Source organism: Hesperophylax consimilis, chromosome 17, assembly GCF_061612785.1.
Source record: "Hesperophylax consimilis isolate HC1 chromosome 17, BYU_Hcon_1.0, whole genome shotgun sequence".
In the NCBI taxonomy this organism is placed as follows: Eukaryota; Metazoa; Arthropoda; class Insecta; order Trichoptera; family Limnephilidae; genus Hesperophylax; species Hesperophylax consimilis.
The window spans coordinates 9,520,762-9,544,311 of NC_142852.1; the positions used below are offsets into that span (position 1 = coordinate 9,520,762).

The 23,550-nt window shown below is 36.1% G+C and overlaps 2 protein-coding genes across 3 annotated transcripts in view; one reads left to right on the top strand and one right to left on the bottom strand.

Annotated features, from left to right (window-relative positions):
* Positions 1-3,475: 3,475 nt before the first annotated feature.
* On the bottom strand, positions 3,476-17,949 carry LOC149415945 (uncharacterized). The gene is made up of 6 exons (XM_089641823.1): positions 17,756-17,949; positions 10,234-10,392; positions 9,744-9,834; positions 6,236-6,484; positions 5,164-5,278; positions 3,476-4,051 (listed from the first exon to the last, which is right to left on the bottom strand). Exons 1-6 carry the CDS (start codon positions 17,887-17,889, stop codon positions 3,927-3,929), a joined length of 873 nt encoding a protein of 290 aa, XP_089497949.1. The 5' UTR covers positions 17,890-17,949; the 3' UTR covers positions 3,476-3,926.
* A 2,041-nt stretch (positions 17,950-19,990) lies between these two features.
* Positions 19,991-23,550, top strand: part of LOC149415946 (partner of xrn-2 protein 1-like) — a 597,347-nt gene continuing 593,787 nt past the window's right edge. Inside the window, exons 1-3 of one of the 2 annotated variants that reach the window (XM_089641528.1) lie at positions 19,991-20,083; positions 20,183-20,373; positions 22,260-22,966. In XM_089641528.1, the coding sequence (XP_089497654.1) occupies positions 20,210-20,373; positions 22,260-22,398 (303 nt within the window). In that variant the 5' untranslated portion in view covers positions 19,991-20,083; positions 20,183-20,209 and the 3' untranslated portion in view covers positions 22,399-22,966. Of the gene's footprint in view, positions 20,374-22,259; positions 22,967-23,550 lie in introns of those variants that run through there. The other variant, XM_089641527.1, reaches the window with a different exon arrangement.

Here is a 23,550-nt window from a genome sequence, read left to right on the forward strand (position 1 = left end):
ATAAATGTTTTTTTAAAATTTTATTTAATAGATATTATAAACAATTACTTTTTTGTTTTATTAACCTTTCCCTTACTGTGCTAAAAAATACACGCATCCGGTGCTGTGTATTCAATACACATCTCAAAATAAGCGATTTAATATCGGAAAAAATATGAATATTCATAGCTAATCGCTTATGTTTATTATATTTTATATCAAAAGTGATAATAATTGTAATTTAATTGCTGAAAACATGAAAAAACCATCGGCAGATGATAAAAAAACGTGCGAGGAGTCCACATCTAACGACGGCCCGCAACTGGCGCTGGATGCTATGTGGTCGTAGGTATCGATGGTCTAAATTGAATACAACTGCGGACGTGTGGATGTCTCATGTCCCGCATAGCGAACTAAAGCGGGACATCAATAACGTGTCATTTCCTCGCACACTCTTCGCATAACAGTGTCACACGGTTGATTGTATTGGTGTATTTGTTCCTGATTTTTAACAAAACACTCTGATTTTCAATTGAATTTGAAAACTATGTAAAAATTACTTTTTAATTCAGTGCATAAATGTATAACGGAGGAATACCTAAAATCTGAACCCATAATTTATTATATTTATAGAGTTATTAAAGTTATTAGAAGCAATGTGTAGTAAATACACAACACAGATAAGGCAAGGTTAACCTTGGCATTGCCGATGGGGGTAACCAAAATCTCTGAAGAAATTACTATCCTTCATGTATTATTTTAAATTATCTGTACCCCGCCACTCGTTGCCGAGGCTCAGTCTTTTTGTGCTTTTACATCCAACAGATGGCGCTTATACATAAACACACACATATTCAACTGCAACGTTGTTTCAAAATTTCAAAGCAAACGGTGAAGGATTTTGGGAGATGTAAGATTTTGAACAAATGAAAATTTACATTTTTATTTACACAGGGTGTATCGGCAAGTACCCCACAAACTTTAACCAGCTATTCCTTAGCACATTTGGAGTAAAAAATGTTATGAGCGCTTTGCTGTCTGGTAACATTTTTTTTCCATTAAAAACAAAAAATAAATAAAAAATCCACACTCCGTCACTGTCATTTGCATTGTTTCTCGTGTTCGACAGCTGTTATTAGCAAGTGTGTCAAAAAGTGTCCTCGCTCTTTCGTACACACTAAATAATAATAGTTAAAAATGAGACGAATGGTGCCGTGCCATTTCGTTGTGATTGTAAAAGCGCGCCAACGTAGGTACGTACGTACATTATTCAAGAAACTCGAACAAAATATTGCCAGACGGGTTTTCAAACTTTGATAAAGGATAAAACATTGGTGACATGTGGTGAAAATATGAATAGTAAATTTTTTATTAAAAAAAATGTTACCGGACAGCAAAGTGCCCATAACATTTTTTACTCCAAATGTGCTAAGGAAAAGCTGGTTAAAGTTTGTCGGGTACGTGCCGATACACCCTGTATAGACAGAGATCTTATAACAAGTGTCTGGGGGTAAAGTGCACTAACTTTGGGAGGTTATTCTACAAGTAAAAGAGATAAATAATTAAAAATTCCAAAGTTTTAAGATACTTTCAGTACAGCTGAATTGTTTGTGAGAGAAAAAAAAAACAATGGAATTTCGAAAATTTATCATTTTTATTTCTAACATCATGTAGAATCACCTCCGATGTTTCTGCACTTTACCTGATGGGGGGGGACCCTGTATACAGGTATTTTTAGCATTCCTACAAAACCTTATAATGTAATGTGTGGTTATCATTCCTTGCCACAAATAATTTTTTGCACAATGGTAGCATACCACAGTAGTTTCCACTATTATAAGCGCACAGTGACTGTCTCTTGGGTGAGGGGCGCCATCTCACTCGTTTGCGCTATTCTAAAGCAATACAATGCTTGTGGTCAGTCAAAAGTTTTATTTATTAAATTAACTATGCTATTATAAGTTTTTCATATTAACCTTTTGAATGCGTTAATTTGCTCCGTTTTATCTATACCCGTACGCGGTACATATTTTCAAATACCTATGCACGCAATTAAATGTCAAATTATAGCATTCTGGCATGATTTATTGGACTATATAGACAGAACAGGTTATTCTCCACGATATGAAAACAAATCCTCGTGTGTCAACACTCTTAAATGTTTATAAAAACAAAAACATAAAATTTTATACAAAGACGTACCGTATCTTTTGAATGTGGTCCCGCCATTCACTCGGCGTGTGTGTACTTAGGTGATAGACACAAGTGGGACACCATGATCACTTATAATTTTTAGTTATGAAAAGTTGTGAATGATATACTAGTACTAACGCCATCTGTTGACAAAAATGTAAACTAAAGGACTAAAAGGCGCGAAGAGGCGCACTTGATTATCGATCTTTTTTTATGAAATACAGTTTTATTTTTGAGAAATTCTTGTAGATGTCAGCATCGTGATAGTTCTACGAATGTCCAAGTGAGCAAGAAATACATTTATGACGAAAAAGCGCTGGAATATTGGCCGTCAAAGTTTCCGCATCAACTGTTGATACAGCCGCGTGAGTATAGATTTTTTGCCGTAACAACAGTTAATACGGCGGCGTGCAAAGAGTTAAGTGTAATGAGTAAGATTAAAAAGGAGACGCTAAGATGGTTTGGGTATGTAGAGCGAATGAACGAAGAAAGGAAGAAGAATATAAGAAGTCAAGGACTCCTGAGAAAAAAATGGCAGGATCTAATGAACCAGATACATGAGTCGGGCCATGTCGTGAGTTGGAATAACAGAAGAGTGTGTGTGAATGTGAATGAGGCAAGGAGTGTATGCCAAGACCGAGTAGTTTGACGGTCCGTCCCCTCTGCCTACCCCTGCGAGAAAACGGTGTGATGGTTAGTTAGTTAGTTAAAACGTATAAGCCGTAAGAATAAGAAGTTTTGTTTCGCATCTTGGCATACCGAAGGTTAACTAACTGACCATCATGCTGTTTCCCGCAGGGGTAGTCAGTGGATAAACTGTCACACAATCCTTGCATCATTCACATTCATACATGTCCTTCTGTTATTTTGACTCTTGACATGACCCAACTCAAGTATTTGACTCCTTACACTCCTTTCGTTGAATTCTTTCGCTCTATCTTATATCCATTATGCTTGCATTATTTGCGAATCTTTACATCGTCATTTATAAATTTACCACACGTACACCTCAGGTATCTCATTTCTACAACATTCAGTCTACTTTGATCCTTCCTCTGCCAGTTCCATGCCGCACTGCCATACATCAGGGTTGGTATCAGCACTCCTTTGTGAACTGCTAGTTTCGCCTTATGAACAATGGACTCATGCAAAAATAAGATAAATTTTTAAACCAGAAATTAAAACTTTCTAATATTATTTTAAACTTTTTTATTTTCAATTTAATACATAATACTATAGGTATACAAAAATAAATTTATAAAAATACAAAAATACCTTAAATAAATAGCTTTTTCATTCAGTTACATGAGGAACTAATAAAAAATTGTTTTTGCACTTGTAGTTCCATTAACACAATCACAGAATTATCAGATAGCTTCCATTGATAGGCGTTAATGGGCGTTACGAGCGACCATAGATGTTTAAAATTTTATATACCGGGCGTCTTGAATTTCATCCTCACGACCGAGAAGATGGTTAGTTTGCACCTAGTATCCAAATCAGATCATATTGAATTTGCAAGAACGAGACTCGACGCCCGGTCTACACAACTAATACTATCTATGGTCTAACTACGTCAAATGTAAACACAGAGCAAGCGGCCTGCTGCAACGTATTGATCTGTAACATTATTTTTTCTACATTAAAAGAAAGTATCGGGATCGATATACCAAAGACTAGGTCTGTCGATTTATCTTGTATTAGCGGGATGCAGTTACTCAGAATCTCGTATCACCAGAAACACTGATCTCGTGCTAGTGGATTGATGCAGCCCGGGTGGCCACTTCCCGGAGACAGGTCAGTCTCTCGGCAGAGCTGGACGTTGGCTCCGTCAGTCGCCTTAAACTCGACTCACACGACATGATGAATCGCACGCCGGCTGCGGAAAACACAGACAAAAAATTAATCGTTGAAGAATATAATATCAACAACTCTAGATAAAAACATGAACGATTAGCACAGGTCTGAAAAATCACGGGATAGTCATAGAAGCGTTATTTCGTGCTATTTATTTATTTTGTAAGAAACAAACAGCTTTTATATAATATACAATGATAGATATAAATATACAAGTTAACTGAAGTCAAGCCACAGAAGTTTCTTACGCTAAAGTTCATTGGAAATTAAGTTTTAATATCTTAAAATTAATTTGGTGTTAAAGGAAGGGGAGAGGAAGAGGAAAATAGGAAGAGGATAGGAGATGCTCCCGATACATTCCATACTCTCATATTAATAATCGATCGTACGCATTACTTTATATCGATATTTCTTTAGGTTATTACCAAAAATGTCAATGCTGTAAAATTTTGTATTATATTTTGCACATATACGAGGAATTGGGGAATTTTTTCGAATGTTTGTTCTTCACGAGGGTAGATAAAATAAATCAGATTGTCGGGTTGATCTAGACGGAATATGAAGATTTATTAAATTGGTGAGTTCTGGTGAGTCCAGACCATTATTTAGGATTTTAAATAATAAGATTTGATCAAAAATTAGACGTCGTGTTTGGAGAGAGTTAAAATTATGAAATTTAATCTATTATCACACAAGTAGCAGTTCGCAGGGACCGGATTCGATAGTTTTCGTTCGTTCAGTGTTAGAGCGTTGGGGGTTAAATTGGAGATAAGAAGTGGAACCAGCAAATTGTTTCACTTTGTATCTAATTAAATATTTAATACATCAATGGAGATAATCTGAAATCTCGACAAACCAATTTTCGAAAATGTAAATTAAAATAATTTTCTGTTAAAAATATTATATTTTAGGTATGTATTAATTTCCCAAACAAACACATCCAATTTTGAAATCGATGACACAACTCAAAGCTAAAGGTCTAGAGTTCATTGGATCGGAGATACACAGAGACGCACAGCCGAAATCAGTATTTTTAATACAAAGACGCAGAAAATAAAAAAAAGGTAACGGTCGCAACTGGGACTTGAACCCAGATCACCGGGACTAGCATAAACAGTTCAGAAGTATTGTTACCTTGCGGCATGAGCTCCAGGTTGATAGAGTCCACGATGCGCTCCGTGTCCTCGTCCCAGATTACAGCCCAGGACATCTGGAACAACCGCGGCCACTCTACCATTATACCTTCCTCCTGCAAGAAACATCACACACAATTAATCACAGATCGTCAGCGAAATTCCAATACAGCGGAAGAACCATTTGTGAAATTTTCAGAAGATGCAGAAAGCCGGCAATAAAAAGATTAATTTTATTTTGTGCTCCAACTATAAATAATTTTAATTACATTATTTTTACGTTACACCTCACGAGAACGCCCCTGTCCGTACAGTGTAAAGACAGGGAACCATATTGCCACCCGGTTGGGCAGTGTTGTGAGGTGGGTCAGTGTAGGGGACCCCACCACTTTCCCAATGGCGTTTAAACATATGGTTTCCTCCTTCACCGCACACGTCAATACTGTAGGTTGGGTCTGTAGAAAGGGATTTATATGCAGCTCGTTTCACATGCAAGCCAACTTGCACAAGACGGAAAAATGATCCATTCTCATTAAGCCAATATCAACTGTGAACAAGGGTTCCAGTTGAGTTTTGCGTACGTGCACCGGTGCAGAGGAGTTCAATGTTCCATTGAAATACCTGTAGATCAGACTCGGTATGCTTACACTGCGACTTTGCATTATATATGGCTATTGGTATGTTGAGAATGTGTCTTTTCTACGACTCGTTCTCGAGTTCAACAACTCGGCTGTGGAACAAATTGCCGGCATTTGTATTTCCTCCCTCCTTACAACATACATAGGCTTGTTTGGTGACCAGATCTGAATAGCCAATACTCCGCCACCTTCCTCTTTCCCACCCCTTCCCTTTGGCCTCACAATACACCCCAATTGGGGGTGCCATAGGCTCACTAGCTCTGGTTAACAAGAAGAAGTTAAGAGTCGGTATTCTCTTTTAAAAATATGCTCATTTTTGCACTCAAGCCTTCAACAATTTTTTTAATATTCAATTAACCCTAGATAACTAATCGCTCGTCTAGTTTAATTTACAGTACAGTTTAGTTATCTAGGGTTAAATAGGTAGGTACTCACCGCGATTTCAATGACGCACTGCCCGCCAAACTGCCGCTTGAACTCCTTCAAAACTGCCTTTCGCGCCGCGGATTTTTCTGCATAACCTCGCAGCGATAGGTACAGACCTTGACGTAGTCGCTGATCCGTGTCCATCCCGTTGCCCTCCCCTGTTTGGCAGTAATTCTGCAGCAGAGTAGACAGTTCAGCTCGTGTGGGGGGTGATTCTGAACACCCCGCATTTATGGAGTGGACTATTGTTTTGCCATTCTGTGGATGACGAAATATTATTCAAAAGACTGCAATTAGCGCAGTGTAATTGTACAACAGACTGTAATTATCTCAGATGACGGGAACATGCAGCGTTTACGGAGTGAACTATTGTTTTGACATTCTGTGGATGACGAAATATTATTCAAAAGACTGCAATTAGCGCAGTGTAATTGTACAACAGACTGTAATTATCTCAGATGACGGGAACATGCAGCATTTATGGAGTGAACTATTGTTTTGCCGTTCTGTGGATGACGAAATATTATTCAAAAGACTGCAATTAGCGCAGTGTAATTGTACAACAGACTGTAATTATCTCAGATGACGGGAACATGCAGCGTTTACGGAGTGAACTATTGTTTTGCCGTTCTGTGGATGACGAAATATTATTCAAAAGACTGCAATTAGCGCAGTGTAATTGTACAACAGACTGTAATTATCTCAGATGACGGGAACATGCAGCGTTTACGGAGTGAACTATTGTTTTGCCGTTCTGTGGATGACGAAATATTATTCAAAAGACTGCAATTAGCGCAGTGTAATTGTACAAGAGACTGTAATTATCTCAGATGACGGGAACATGCAGCGTTTATGGAGTGAACTATTGTTTTGCCGTTCTGTGGATGACGAAATATTATTCAAAACACAGCAATTAGCGCAATGTAATTGTACAACAGACTGTAATTATCTCAGATGACGGGAACATGCAGCGTTTATGGAGTGTACTATTGTTTTGCTGTCCTGTGGATGGCGAATTATTTGTCAAGAGGCTGTAATTAACGCAATGTAATTGTATAACAGACTGTAATTATATAAGATGACGGGAACATGCAGCATTTATGGAGTGAACTTTGCCTTGCCTGTGGATAACAAAATATTTGTCAAGAGGCTGTAATTAACGCAATGTAATTGTATAACAGACTGTAATTATATTAGATGACGGGAACATGCAGCGTTTATGGAGTGAACTTTGCCTTGCCTGTGGATAGCAAAATATTTGTCAAGAGGCTGAAATGAACACAATTTTTTATACTGGATAGCTATGTTAAGCTCTAACAAACTTATTAATTTCTGTTGTTGGTCTGTCTGTGAGTGATTGCAACTCTGGTTCAATGATTTGATTTGAATTTAAGTGTGTGTCATTTTCAAAACTGGAACTGGTTACGTGAAAAGTGGTAAAACTGAGTAGTGTAGTCTAAAGTAATTTGACAGCCTCCGTGGTCGAGAGGTAAGGCTCTCGATTAGCTATTCTAAGGTTGCAAATTTTTTCAGCAGATCAAAAAAACTTTCAACACACTTGCTGCCAGGAGCTTTTGTTGAAATAACATATTATTAGTCCTCCCATGGGAGTGATTGGCACTCAACCGGTTAAGTTTGAATAAATAAATGGAGCTTTGTGATTGGTGAACATTGCAGATTGCCATAATGGAGCTTTGTGATTGGTCAACATTGCAGATTGAAATAATGGAGTTTTGTGATTGGTCGAAATTGCAGATTGCCATAATGGAGCTTTGTGATTGGTGAACATTGCAGATTGCCATAATGGAGCTTTGTTATCGGTCGACATTGCAGATTGAAATAATGGAGCTTTGTGATTGGTCGACATTGCAGATTTTCATATTTTTAATTTTTTTTTTTGATTTATTTTTATTTTTTTTTATAATAAAGATTACATTTTATGATTTTGACTGTCCAACTAGGAAGGAATCCCGTTTCAGGACAGTCAAATTTACAGGTTTCAAGTTATCCTAGACGAATAATTTGATAATAATAAATTTAAGACTAGCTAAAATAAGTATGTTAAAACGAAGATACATAAAAAGATACATAAAAAAGATACATAAAGATACATAGAGGCGTTCGTGATTTCAAATTACATTTTTTAGTATCATTTCGGAATCAGTCCTGCCTAGATCCAACAACCATTTTGTCACTCTTGGACCGAAGGATGACAATTCACACAGTTTCAGCTGAGATTGATTTGTTTCTCATTCTACAGCAGATTTCCGTGTTTAAAACTAAATCACATTTTCAAATGGAAATAAGGCATTTACAATATATTTTTTTTAATTCTTGATAATAATTACGATAATGAAAGTATTTTTATGTTTATTAATAAATAAAATCTACAACTATTTATTTTCGGTTTGCCGCCAAAATGACATGTTTCATTTGTGAATTGGCGGCCAGTGGCGGTTGCTATGTCATAATGATGTTGTAGTCAGTTGGAACCGTTTCGGAATGTGAGGTTTTAGATCAATAACTCATTGTGAATGAATATATTAAAATCACACAATTGTAGCGGCACGCTACAAGATCAATTCGTAGTACTATCGAACACTCGAGATCTTCGAGAGCAGCACGCATTACACATGATACAATGCGGTTTTCTAGTAAGTTTCAGCCAGCTGGGAACCTACTAGATATAAAACGAAGACTTATCTATCTACTCTATCGAATGTCGGAATATTCCCGGCTCTACAAGACATGGGTATTACTATACAAACTACGCTATGTTCATTAATAATTTTCTTCCGTCACTTAACTTCAACAATTTCACTAACCTTTTGAACGCGTTAATTTGCTTCGTTTTATCTATACCCGTACGCGGTACATATTTTCAAATACCTATGCACGCAATTAAATGTCAAATTATAGCATTCTGGCATGATTTATTGGACTATATAGACAGAACAGATTATTCTCCACAATATGAAAACAAATCCTCGTGTGTCAACACTCTTAGATGTTTATAAAAACAAAAACATAAAATTTCATACAAAGACGTACCGTATCTTTTGAATGTGGTCCCGCCATTCACTCGGCGTGTGTGTACTTAGGTGATAGACACAAGTGGGACACCATGATCACTTTTAGTTATGAATGACATACTAGTACTAACGCCATCCGTTGACAAAAATGTAAACTAAAGGACTAAAAGGCGCGAAGAGGCGCACTTGATTATCGATCTTTTTTTTATGAAATACAATTTTATTTTTGAGAAATTCTTGTAGATGTCAGCATCGTGATAGTTCTACGAATGTCCAAGTGAGCAAGAAATACATTTATGACGAAAGAGCGCTGGAATATCGGCCGTCAAAGTTTCCGCATCAACTGTTGATACAGCCGCGTGTGAGTATAGAGTTTTTGCCGTAACAACAGTTGATACGGCCGCGTTCAAAGAGTTAAATGTAAAAAAAATATATAACCTATCGATTGTAAAATGGAAAGATCAATATTTGAAGTTCGCACTCACCTTGGTTCCCTCGACAATGTTCAGAACCACCTTCAGAGTTCCTAGGATGATGAGGTTCATATTAGTCTCGTACCAACGTCCGGCAGGTAAACTAAAATAAAAAAATTACATTGATTGACAATTAAAATAATTATTAGAGATCGGCGTGTTTGTGGACAGCTCGTCCAACGAATGAACTTAGGGGCGATACTAAACGCAGTACATCATAATTATGTCCACCGAACCCGATTCAGTGAAACCACGCACATTGTCTCAGTAATCTATATTTGTTTTCTTGTTGTTAAGTTTCCATCAAATCAGTTTGTTCATAGTCAGTTTCACTGACATCATTTTCATTAGTGAGATATGACAAAACTGCAATAAAATACTTGTTTCATTGTTAGGTCGGAAACTTTACAGACCACCCACGTACTTATCGAATTGTCATCGTGTTGAGATATCATGGAACCATAAAAATAAAATAAATAGGCAGGTAACATAAAGATCTCACCCTTCGTAAGGTGCAACCTCGCCCCGAGCGTAGTGAAGCACGGATATGCCCAGGATCTCTTCACTGGCGTGGACGCACTTGCGTAGTGACTCCAGGGATTCTTCCTCCTGGTCTCCAAACGCTGTGCCTGTCATGTGCGAATCAGGATTCGAAAAGCCACTAAAACAATTAAGCAAAACAATCTTTTACTAATGTTTACGCACACTTCTTTCCTTTGATATGCTTGGTGTAACTCGTAAGTGACCAGAGCCAGAGGCAAGCTAGACTCACAGAAGCTGGATGTACTGTACAGGGACCACAGATACTGTAGTGTTTTGTATTTTACTACACTTTTTACTGAACCGCAAGGCTCGTTGTGTGAAACGCGGATGTTTCATATTCAGATTTAATACTATATAATATTATTACAACCGAGCTGTACAATCTTAGTTTGGTAACGTGTGCTCGCTAGCAGGGTAAGTTTCCGTCCGGCCGCTGGCTCCGCGCAGCGCTCGCTGTTTACGCGACTGGATCGGAAGCGCACGGCCTTTCCGAACGGTTCCGATCCGCCTCTTCAGTGTTGCTCGACACTGCAGATACTTTAATAGTACACAATTCCTGACCCTGTACACATTGCAAGATGCTCTGAGGAACTAGCGTCATTAATCCAATCGGCACCGGTGCATTCGAGATACACGTCAAACGCGCAACCAATATATGGCGACATTTGTCATATGAGAATGGATAACTTCTAAGTTCAAGAACTCAGCTGTGGAACGCTTTGCCGGCCTCTGTGTTTCCTCCCTCCTACAACTTGGGTCTCTTCAAGACTTATTCAAGCCTTATTGTCACTAGTTTGTGCGTATCGTACCGCTTGTAAAACTTCACTTGTCATATATAACTAGCTTGCCGGATTATTATGATTTTCGGCTGTAAAATGTGTCACAAACCAGTGATGTAAAACTCGCGGCCCCATTCTTGTGGCCTATATGTCAATTTCATACGGCCCACTTGACTATAGAGAAAAATCAAAATGTTTGGGGGTTATTCTTGAAAACCCTGGCTGAGAACATTTATCTCTTCAAGACCCCTTCAAGTACTCATTTATTTCTCATCTCTACAGCATTCCGTCTACTTTCATCCTTCCTTTGCCAGTTCCATGCCACAATACCATTCTTAAGGATTGGCGTCCACATTCCATTGTTGACTGTTAGCTTCGCTTCTTTGGGAAACTTCATCAAACTTTGATAAACTCGTTGAATTCCGCTGCAAGTTAAATACGCAAAAAAATATATAAATAGCGCTTGGTTTCAACTTAATTACTAACTAACTAACTAACCATCACGCCGTTTCCTCGCAGGGGTAGGCAGAGAGGACGGACAGTCAAACAACTCGGTAACAACACACACTCCTTGCCTCATTCACATTCATACATTGTCTCATACATACTCTTCTATTATTCTGACTCTTGACATGGCCCGACTCGAGTATCTGATTCACTTGACCGTGCCATGTCTTCTTCGGGCGTCCCCGACTTCTGCTACCATTCACATTTGCATCATATATCCTCCTTACACTCCTTTCTTCGCTCATTTGCTCTACATGCCCAAACCATCTAAGCGTCCCTTTCTTAATCTTACTCATTACGCTTACATCAGCCTTGCACTCTTTTCGGATCTCCACATTCCTCACACGATCAAACATGGTTTTACCCACATACGCCTCAGGGATCTCATTTCAAAAGCATTCAATCTAGTTTCATCCTTTCTTTGCCAGTTCCATGCCTCACTGCAATAGGATAAGTTCTAGCACTCCATTGTGGACTGCTAGCTTCGCTTCATTGGACAATGTTTAGTTAGCGCCAACTGCGTTCAGTCCTCCATGAATGGAGTTCCCTGCATTTCCCCTTGTTTCAATATCTCTGTCAGCCTTCCCATCTCTCTAGAACATACTTCCTAAATACACAAACTCTCCAAGTATTCCTCAGCAACAATTATATTGCACACTGTTTTCGTACTCTCTCTTTCAAACACCATTACTTTAACAACAATTACTACAAGAAATAAATATTGATGTGGTGGGAGATGGTAAAATATGCTTTAAATTACATTTTTCTCAATTTAAGTTAAGATAGAAGGTTAGGAAATACGTACAAATTATTAAAATAACTTAAACTGACACCCTAAAAACTTTTTTGTACCTACATGTTTACTTAAACCACCGAAAATTGCTCAAGGGGTTAATTTTTTTATTTATGTATTTTGAAAAGATACATTACATTATATGGAAGGAAGCTTTTGACTGTCCAACTAGGAAGGTTTCCCTTTTAAGGATAGTCAAATTAACAGGTTTCAAATTATCAGACATGTACACAATTACATTACATAATAGTAACACAATTACATAATAGTAACACTATCTTGTTGAATAATATGACAAGCAAATTGAGAAGGTAATACACTAATGGCGAATATAACAAAAATAAAAAAATTGGGAAAAAAAATTAAAATTTTAAAGAAAATAAGTATGTAGAAGCGAAGATACAACTAGGCGTTTGTTATAAATAATTATCAGATTACATTTTTTAGTAATATTTCTGAATCAGTCCTGCCTAGATATAATAACCATTTTGTTATTTTTGGACCTAAGGATGACAATTCACATAGTTTCAGCTGTGAAGGGATTTTGTTATATATTTTAGGACCGAGATATGAGAATAGTTTTTGATAAGCCGCTCTGTTGCTTGTTAAATTTACTTTTCTGACACACTTGAGGGCTTCACACTTACATGGAGGGTTATTATTTCCAAAGCTACAGTTAATTTTATGTATTGTAAGGTGGTGAGCTAGACATAATAAATTGTGCTAAAAGTAAGTCGTAGCAATTGTGATAAAAGTAGGACAGTACAAACGATCTGCATAATTTTGGATGTTTTGTTTTTTATTGAATGAGATCTATATACATCTCTGTACATGATGGAAGAGAGGAGTATGAGGGGAATACAGTCAATGGTAAGAAATCGGGGATGCTTCCGAAAGATATTGCATAATCAAGTGAATCAAAGAATATTCCAGTTAAGTCGGGTCATGTGACAAAGTAAGTAGTTTGATGTTGACATTTTAATGAAAAAAAAAATTCCAATGGCAGGGGATTTGGAGAGCTCGAAGCAGATGGCGGTCATTTGGATGCAGGGCTGACCCTGTGCAGGCGCAATTGGAGCAGTCTGCTCCGTATGCCGACATGCCAAGGAGCCAAGGCACTGATAACAACTAATACAGTACAGAGGTTTTTAATGGACCCAGGCACCGTTTGGCTCAGGGCCGGCCCTGTTTGCTTGATAATACGGCTATGTGATACAGTTTAAGAGATATTGTTTTAAAAATTTCTAGTCATATTACACAATAAAAAATCATGTTGCAATCAATAAAATGATTATTTATGACTTTTTCCGATTTTTTTATTGAATGGTTTACTTTTAAGGATATTTTAGATTTTATAGGGTGGGTTGGGTATTTAGAGAAATTATGAGATTTGTTACTCCTAATAATATACAGGGTGCAGCAAAACAGACAGTGCTGTTTAAAAGGGCCAGTATATCCCGTGTGGTGGGGGTAGGAACCTGGGAGGGGTATCATTGGGTCGTGCCGATTTCAGTCATTAACAACTAGCTATGCATGTCAAGACTTTCTTAATGGGCGCACTCAAGGAGTAACTATTAATGGCTTCATATCTGAGATTGTAAATATACCTTCAGGTGTGCCCCAAGGATCTCACCTGGGACCGTTGCTGTTCACAATTTTCATCAACGACATTATAAAATGCTTTAATTATGCAAATATTCTACTCTTCGCTGACGATATGAAAATATTCTTTCCTATTAATTCTATTATTGACTGTTATAAATTACAAGAAGATCTATATAGACTTGATGACTACTGCATTATCAATCATCTCAACATGAACACCTCAAAATGTTATGTGATTACCTTCACTAGAAACAAAATAAAATTTGAACATAACTACTACATAGCCAGTCAAGTACTTAAAAAGGTTACACAAATTCGTGACCTAGGTGTTCTGCTTGACAGTAAACTTACATTCGAGGCGCATGTTGATATGTTTGTGAAGAAAGCCCTTAGAATGTTAGGATTCTTATTCCGTATTGGAAAAGAATTCAATAATATTCAAACACTTAAAATATTGTATTTTTCTTATGTTCGTAGTCATCTTGAATTTGCTTCTCAGATATGGAATCCTCAATATAACATTTATGTAAAGCGCATTGAAGCCATCCAAAAAAAATTTGTCAATCATTTAAATTTTAAGATGAATATTGGTAACCACGGGATTAACAGCTCGATGGAATATTATGGACTAATACCATTAAAAACTAGAAGAGACTCCGCAGATATAATATTTCTCTATAAAATTATCAGTGGCCTTATTGATTGTTCGCCCCTTTTGTCTGAGATTAATTTTAGAGTCCCGAGCTTTAGAACTAGAGATAAGTCACTTTTTCATCTTCAAAAATACTCTACTAATCTCAGACAAAACGCTTTTATTTTCAGAGCTTGTACCCTATACAATAAGAATTTTAATTATATTGACATATTTTCGTGTAGTTTAGGAACATTTAAAAAAGATACCTTAGCTATTATTAAATAATAATTAATAACATACTGCAAGTTATCATGTTGTTGATATGAACCCTGTCCAGTTACAAGTGACTCATTTTATAAACATCTGTTCAGTTTAGTTGTAGGTATATACATATATTGGTGATTATTGGTGTTGTGTGAGGATAAAATTGTTATATTGTAATTTACTTGTGTTCTTATATCTGATGTTATGTTTACTTTATTTAGTATTTTGTATTTTCTGTAAATATTTTTTGCCCACGGGTACTGGACCCTTAGTTTGTTATTATAATTATTTTTTTAAGTGAAAACCTATCATTGGATATTATTTGTATTTTTTATAAGTTAATTATTTAAAGATGTAAAAAATCTGTTGGTTTTCCTAAATAAACAAAACAAAACAAAGACCAGCAAAAATGCGGCCGAAAACTTCAAAAATCGAGGTGAGGTCTGGTGAAGCCATGGAACTACTTTGGGTGAAGCCATGGTTAAGCGTATATAAGATTCTTTCCTAATTAGTATTTGTTCTTAGGTATTGCGCGTCTTGCATATACATCCGTTGGCAGGGGATATCTATAGGCATCTCGCTTACTCACCTACATAAGAAGAGTGTTTCCCTAGTATTCAAATACTAGGGAAACACTCTTCTTATAGAACTATGTACCTAGTATTAAAATACATTGGAAACACTCTTCCTATAGAACTATGTACCAGGATATGATACTGAATTTAGAACCAAAAGTCTCGGTACTATTTCTCGCTTACTCGCCCACATAATAGTGTTTCCCTAATCCAAATACTTGAAACACCCGTAAAGTTTTTGACGTTCAAAGTACTTTAAATATTTTAATACTAACTAGTTAATATACGTGGATGGTCCGATGCTCTGTAGGAAACTCGCTTGCACAGCGCGGGTGTAAACTGTTCACCCTAAAGTTTAAGTTTAGACTTACGGAATTCAATACTTCGTTTGTGTGAAAGCACTATGAAACAATACATGATTATTACTAACTAAGTATTATACGTTTTGACTACGCGTATTCTGAAATCGGACGAAACTCGACACAAGGTATGAGGTGCCTACGTCCTACATCACATTCATCTTTACTTGGGAGATTCTCAAAGTGTTCAAATATCGCACAGACTAGGGTTATTATTGTAAATTTGTGTTTTTGAGTGCTTAATAATAGCAAAGTCACAGGGACAGGCACTATTAATTAGTTGTCTCCTGGGTCAATCCGCACCAAATCATCCAGGCCATGTCACCCACCATCTCAGATTTTGATGAAACTTTAAATTTTTAATCCTTCCATATAGATAAGAAAATATACCAAATTTTACCTTCCTACCTCAACTCGTTTTTTTTTTATGGGCAGTTGAAGTTTGGGCAAAATAAGCGTTTTTACATATTCCGAGCACTCCGGAAGAGCTTGTACCTTCAATGAAAAAAAATTGTATCTTTGTCATTTATAGTGCAAATGCAATGAAAATTTTCAATATTATCAAGAAAACTATGCTGATTGCAGAAAAAAATAAATAAACCCTTTACATTTATCTACTTGACTTTAAAAAATTACCAAAAGTAATTTTTTAAGTAATTTTTGGGACGGAAAAGGTACTTTACAAAAAAGCAATATCTCGGGAAGGTACACAGTGTTAATGAAGTAATTTTTTTTTATTCATATCTACAAATAGCATAGAATCACATACAAAAATAAAATTCATGGCATTTTACTTGCTTCAATAAATAAAATCCATTTTAAACTTTTTTCAAACTTTTGTAATTTTTTTTTTATTCTTATCTACAATAAACATAGTACAACCTAAAAAAATAAAACTCCTGGTATTTTGTGTGCTTCACAGTGTAGAAACGTTTTTAAAATAAGAAATCTTTATCATACAGAATTGTTCCAAGTTTTTTAAAATCTAGATACTGTATTTGCAAATAAAAAAAGTCAAACTTATTCGGTCCTTTACAACATGCTGGTAAGCTTGCAATGTAAGCTTAAGGCACCAACAAAATAATGTACCTTGTTCCTTACCCTGAATGCATACACCATAGCAATATTTTATAACAAGATCAACTTTTTAACTCTTTTCAATACAAAGTTAACTCTTTAAAAAACAAATACAATAAAAATAAAACAGGCAATGTAGGATTAGGTTAAATGAAAGTACATTACAATAATATTGTTTACAAATAAATGTTCAAGTTCATTTTTGACTTTTATTCTTGATCTGACCCATAAGATGGTTGAACTTTTGATCAGCATGATGAACGTCTTTTTCAAGAAAGTAGTAAGCTCTTCCTGAACCTTTTGTTGTGGGAGGGTCAACGATATTAAAAATATTTTGTAGTGGAACAAAACAAATATCTTCTTTTTGATGTGGCCAGTAAAAGGATGGAGCTGGGCCAAAAGGATGCATAAACTTGATTGATACATCACACTCGTCTTCATCTTTGGAAACCACAAGTCCAAAAAACCAATGGTTGTCATATACGCAAGCTACATAAGAGTTTGTACAAATTTTTACCATACTTAGTTGCTCAGAGCGATTTCGTTCCCCACTGAAGTTAAAAATCAAAGCATAATCTGAATCTGAACTTATCCTTTTTGTGCCAACTTCATTTTCAGACATAGGAACAAAGCAGTGGAAACCTCGAGTGCCTGGTATTGTTTTAGCTTGTGAAAAACGCTGCTGTAATTGTTGCCTGCAAGTGAATAAGCTTTCTTTTCTCAGCAAGTAAAAATATATATTTTCTACTCTCGAACCTTTAAATATTTAAGCTGAAGTGAAGTTTTGTTTTCATAAATAGTCTTTGCGTGCAGCGGAATTCGACGTATTATAGAGCAACCTTTTTTAATTCACTTGTTCTTTAGGTCTGTAACTGTGCACGATTTTACCTGTCATACTGCAAATCTCCTTCGATATCGCGATTTTCTTCTAAATCCTTGACCCTGGCCTGGACAGAACGCAACTTCTGCAGAAGAAGTTGGTTCTCTGAAATCAGAGCCTGTTTTGTGCGCAGAGCATTCATCTTCAAAACACTTCAGTACCTTTCTCTAAATTATAATATATTTAAAAGAACTAACGAAATATTATGTCAGAATTGAATTTGAAATTTATAACCATAGATTGCGGTCGTGTGAGAGTTGATAGTGATGTGCGTAATCATAACAATCGATTTCGAAATAATTACAAATAGGTTGGTATGTAAACGTGGAAAGGTGTTTCTCCTTACTGAAAACGTGTAATTCAATACAATTTGATCCTAAAAACTAAAATTTTCACGCAAATGTTCAAATTTAACATAATTCGACAAAACAATATCAACTTCTTCACTTTTACACAAGTTAGTTTAGTCTGAATTCAATTACATTCATCGGGGGAAGATGTTTGTAAAATTCCAAATCCTATTTACTTTTTTAAATGACACAATGTGTGGTAAAACCATTTATGATCATGTGAGAAATGTGGAGATCCGCAAAAAAGTTCAAGGCTGAGATGTAAGCGTGATGAGTAAGATCAAGAAATGGACGCTTAGATGGTTTGAGCATGTAGAGTGAATGAGCAAAGAAAGTAGTGTAAGGAGAATAAACAATGTAAATGTGAGTAGTAGCAGAAGTCGGGAACGCCCGGGAAAGACATGAATCAGATACTTGAGTCGGTCCATGAGTCAGAATAATAAAAGAGTATGTATGAGACGATATATGAATGTGAATGAGGCAAGGAGTGTGTGCCAAGACCGAGTTGTTTGGCGGTCCGTCCTTTCTCCCTACACCTGCGGGGAAATGGCGTGATGGTTAGTTAGTTAACAACACACAAATAAAATTTTAACAGTTCATTATGCACCCCTTTGCATACAAATAGTTTCAAAAGTTTGTCATATAAGATGGCTTCTCCCTAGATTTGGCTTCAACGCCATTCAATCCAATGCTCCGTCCAGGGTGCATAATTGGAGAAGTCCACTCCAGGCGCTGACCTTGGTCGGCCCTATACGAGACGAACATGCGAGCGCGCTTTCATGGTTGGGTGTAATCATAGGGAATGAATCACTGTATAGGAATTTCAACGAAAAAGTTGCGTCCCCTGACTGCACCGTGCACACTGCGCATGGCGAACGCTCGGCAGCATACATGAACCACTCACATTAAAAGCTTCAGGGCCTTGAACTTTAGAAGTGTGTTGTGTGTTTATGCTAAACTTTATATATGGTCCGTAGGAACTAATAAATATTCTTATTTCGAGTTTGAAAAAATCTGAAATATTTTTTTGGATAATATTTCTGCAAAAACGTTAATTATCTTATGTTTAAAGAATTCATTAATTTTGATTAAAAAAAAAATTCAACTTGTTTTCTCTAAGTAGGTTTTGGGAATATTTGGTGGGGACAGACCTATGAAGAACCGCCACTGAATAAGACAGTACTTCTTTCAGTTTATTTTTATTTTGATGTCTGAAAGTAAAAACTGTTTATTTCTGTTACGACCTCTAGGTGGTCAAATAATTTATTGCTAACTAGCTGTACCCCGCCATGCTTTGCTGTGGCTCAGTCTGTCTGTGCTAATAGAGATACAATAGCGCGTCTTGCTTTTATGTCCAACAGATGGCGCTGTTTTAAAAATAAAATGTAATGCAAAACAGGTATATAAAAACCCACGCGTATTCAAATGCAATTATGTGTCAAAATTTCAAAGCAATCGGTGAAGAAATTTATGAGATTTCAGATTTTTAACCATTGAACATTTACATTTTTATTTATGTAGATAATAATTCTAATGTATTGTGCCCAAAAGACATCAATTAATAATTTCAAATTATTGACGTTGTTAAAGATGAATTCAAATCTCAAAACCACACACAAATATTTATTTTTAGTTTTTGTATAAATTGTGCGTCAAGAACTTTCAACACCTAAAATTAATCGTTTTCTTGAAACTCGTAGGTATATATTTATATTTTGAGCTTTATTGTTTTACGCCAGTGTGGAGATTGCAAATCCGGAGCTGTTTCATGATCAGTAATAATAATATATTAAAAATTTCTTTTTTTTTTTCGAATTTCGAATACTGAAATGTCGACTGCCCCATCCCTAACTAACTTAAAAACCATAGAAGTAACATCATTTCTATCTATCTTTTATTGACGCATCAGAAAATCAAAACATAACCTAAAATTTTGCAGTGACGAACGATACTTTGTTTTGTGGAGGTTTTACATCTTGAAATACCGTAATATAACTTATAACTTAAAAAAAACAAAGCCAAGTTTATCGTCAGAACATCTGCATTTTAAACGCCACTAACTGTTTGTTTTAAATTACAATACAGCATTTAGTTTAGTTAAACCTGACAACAATGGCCGAAGATTGGGACATCGATGGTTACAGGATGGATCACGAATCCGACGAGCATTGGGAGTTGAGGAGGAGTTTTATGGATGCCCACAAAGACAGATATACGGAGGACGAGCTGGTCTGCCTGGCCAGGGTATTCACCAACGTGGAATTCTTGGGATGCCGGTAAGATAAATTAATCACAATATTTTTACAGGTTTTAACCCTAGATAACCAAACTGTTTTCATTGTAAATACACTTTCGTCGAGTGGACTACGCAATAAAACACTAGAAATAAATCAAAAATATTTAATTAAGATAGGAACTTGTTACTTGGCACAAAAGTAAGGTTTATAATGAACAAATTAATATCAAAATATCAGTCTACACAGTGACCACACATGTCAACATTATGTGGACCACAAATAGCCTTTCTACATCTGGTGCAATGGTGTTTGGCCATCATAGATGGAACCGGAGCTTCTATTGTAGAAGATTCGCCAACATTAACAATAAATATAAGAATATATGAATGTACGTACCTTAAAAATAAAAATTGTTGTTATAACTAAACTTTCGTCTAGCGGACGACGAGATGGTAATAGGGCATGTCCTAGTATGCGTGTGGCCGCAATCACGTCACGTGCTGCACTGTTTACTCAAAAGGTAATGAAAGAGTCAAGGTCGGGGAGCGGGGGGAAGTAGGTGATTTAGAATTTCGCCGAGTAGCGCGTCGTCGCCTCGACGAGCGATTAGTTATCTAGGGTTAATAATTAATTTATAACGTAACTTTCTTTGTTCTTCCTTGCCGGTAAAACGTTAGAAACTACAGTAAATATACAGTTTATAGGCACATTTTATTTTAAAAATACTACATCAATCAGATAAAATTGAGGGACAACTATTTCAGTCACCTAAAAAGGAAAATAATGCATTTTCATCATAGGGATATACAATTAGAGGCGCTATTACTTATTAATATCTCGTCGAAAAGTGTTCCACTATTATGTATAACTCGATAAGCAGTTTTAGTTCGTGCTTTGGAGGTAAATTATTGTTTTGTAATTTGATTATACTTATGATTTGAGATTTTCATGGCCAAAAGTATTATATATTATTATATTATCATAACTGCAATCGTTAATAAATCCCTCAAACTACTTGGTTTCATCACTAGAATCACTTCGGACTTCAAAAACGTAAATACCCTTAGAACTCTTTACTGCTCCTTGGTTCGCCCCCATCTTGAATAAGCTTGTGTTATCTGGTCTCCTTTCGACGCATTGAATCTGTTCAACATCGGTTCTTAAGAGGGATTGCTAGGACGCTAGGTTTAGAAAAAGGCAAATACTCATATGATGAAACTGAACTAACTCTAAACCTCTCTCATTTGGAAGTCCGTCGGGAAAGAAATGACCTCATTTGCTTCCTCAAAATTATAAATGGTATTATTGATTCACCTACTCTACTGCAACTCATTCCCTTCAATATCCCCTCGCACAGACTCAGAAATAATGAACTGTTCTTCCCCAACCATCATTCGACAAATTATGGATATTATTCACAATTGTCCAGAATGTGTAGACTGGTCAACTCAAGTCAAAACCTTCACTTTTTTGGGATAAGTCTGAATGATTTTTGCCAGTCGCTAAACAAGTGACGGAATATTATAAGTGTCCTGTGGTCCTGACCCACGGCGTATTCTTGACTTGATTCTACTTGTCATTTTATTTTCTTATATTATATCTACCTTATGTCTTTGCTTTCATGTACCTTGGTCTAATCCTGTATTTTTCATTTTACTGTATTTGTGTTATTATTTTGTAATTTGGACGATGTCCGTTAATAAATAAATAAATAGTGATTTGTTTTTGGGGTATTATGCCATGTTGCGCTACATCCTTCTTTAGCCAACGTTTCGGACAGCATTGCAGTGTCCATCATCAGGGCAGATGTGTAATGTTGTCTGAAACTTTGGCTAAAGAATGAGGTAACGCAACACAGCATAATACCCCAAAAACAAATCACCATAAAACAATTATACTTATGTTTGTTTGTTTGCTGGTTCCAGGTATCCTCAAGCGACAATGCGCCTGGTTGCTGAGCTGTCCAAGGATGTGGCTTTTGACTTCCGGAAGAAACGGGAGTCTAAACTGAAGAGGACTTTTGTTCAAGCTAGTGACGCAGCCCAGGCCAAGGCCAAACGATAGTCCCTCAATCGCTTCGATATTTTCTCCGACAGTTCATCAATTGGCTAAATATATACCTTCGAACTTCCAATAGGCACAGATTATGGAAATTAAACTTCATTCCAACTTAATTACTACAAGAAATAAGTATTTACATCAGAGGAGATAGTAAAATATAAGGATATTTAAAAAAATCATTTCTCTGAAATTTGCATTTTGGGGATACTGCATATGGTAGATTATATACAATTTTTTATAAATATGTAACACATTATCTTGCAAGACGTTACAGTTTACTAAGATATATGTTTTTGCATAAAACAAGTAAGTTATTAAGAAAATAGAATCAGCCCCCGCATTGTAAAAATTTTGTATCAGTGATCAAGACTTCCATTTTTATTCAAAGTTAAAAAATGCTGCCATTTTGGATTTTTTTAACTATGTAGCGACGTTTAGCAAAAGGTTTCATTTCAATCTACGCACAAATTATTTAAATAACCCAAACTGAGAACTTAATAACCTATTTTGTGCATGTCCCCAGACGTAAATCGTAAAATGAAGTGTAATCTGTAATCTGCGCTTATTATACAGGGTGTCCGGAAACTCGTAGTACAAGCGGGAAACTGGTGAATCTACATCACATTTGGAGTCGATTTTGTATTATATTTTTTTTTTATTTGAGCTTTCGTTATCGAGTAAATCGAGTTTGAAGTTGATTTTTTATTTTTTTATTTTTTTTTTTTTAATCAAATTCTTATAAATTATTACTGAAGATCAAAGTACCCAACTAATTAAAACTATTTGAAAGTAAAACAAATGAAGAAACTCGGATTTGAAGCATTATTTTGAAATCACCCTTCATTTAACCCGGTGTAATCATAAAATATTTCTGCTCTGCAGGGTTAAAACATCTGTTATTCAACCCTAAACACCAGAAAAAACTTTAACCCTAAAATAGCCGAAAATTATTTTTTTTTGGTTTTTTTTTTTTTTTTTTGAAAATGCTCAAATCAAAAAACTTTATGTTTTTTTGGGTTCCCCATGTGGTGTAGATTCTCCAGTTTCCCGCTTGTACTACGAGTTTCCGGACACCGTGTATATGATGATGTATCCTAACCTAATATTACCTGATTTAACTACCTATGTTACACCTAATTAGAGTGCCCCTGTCTG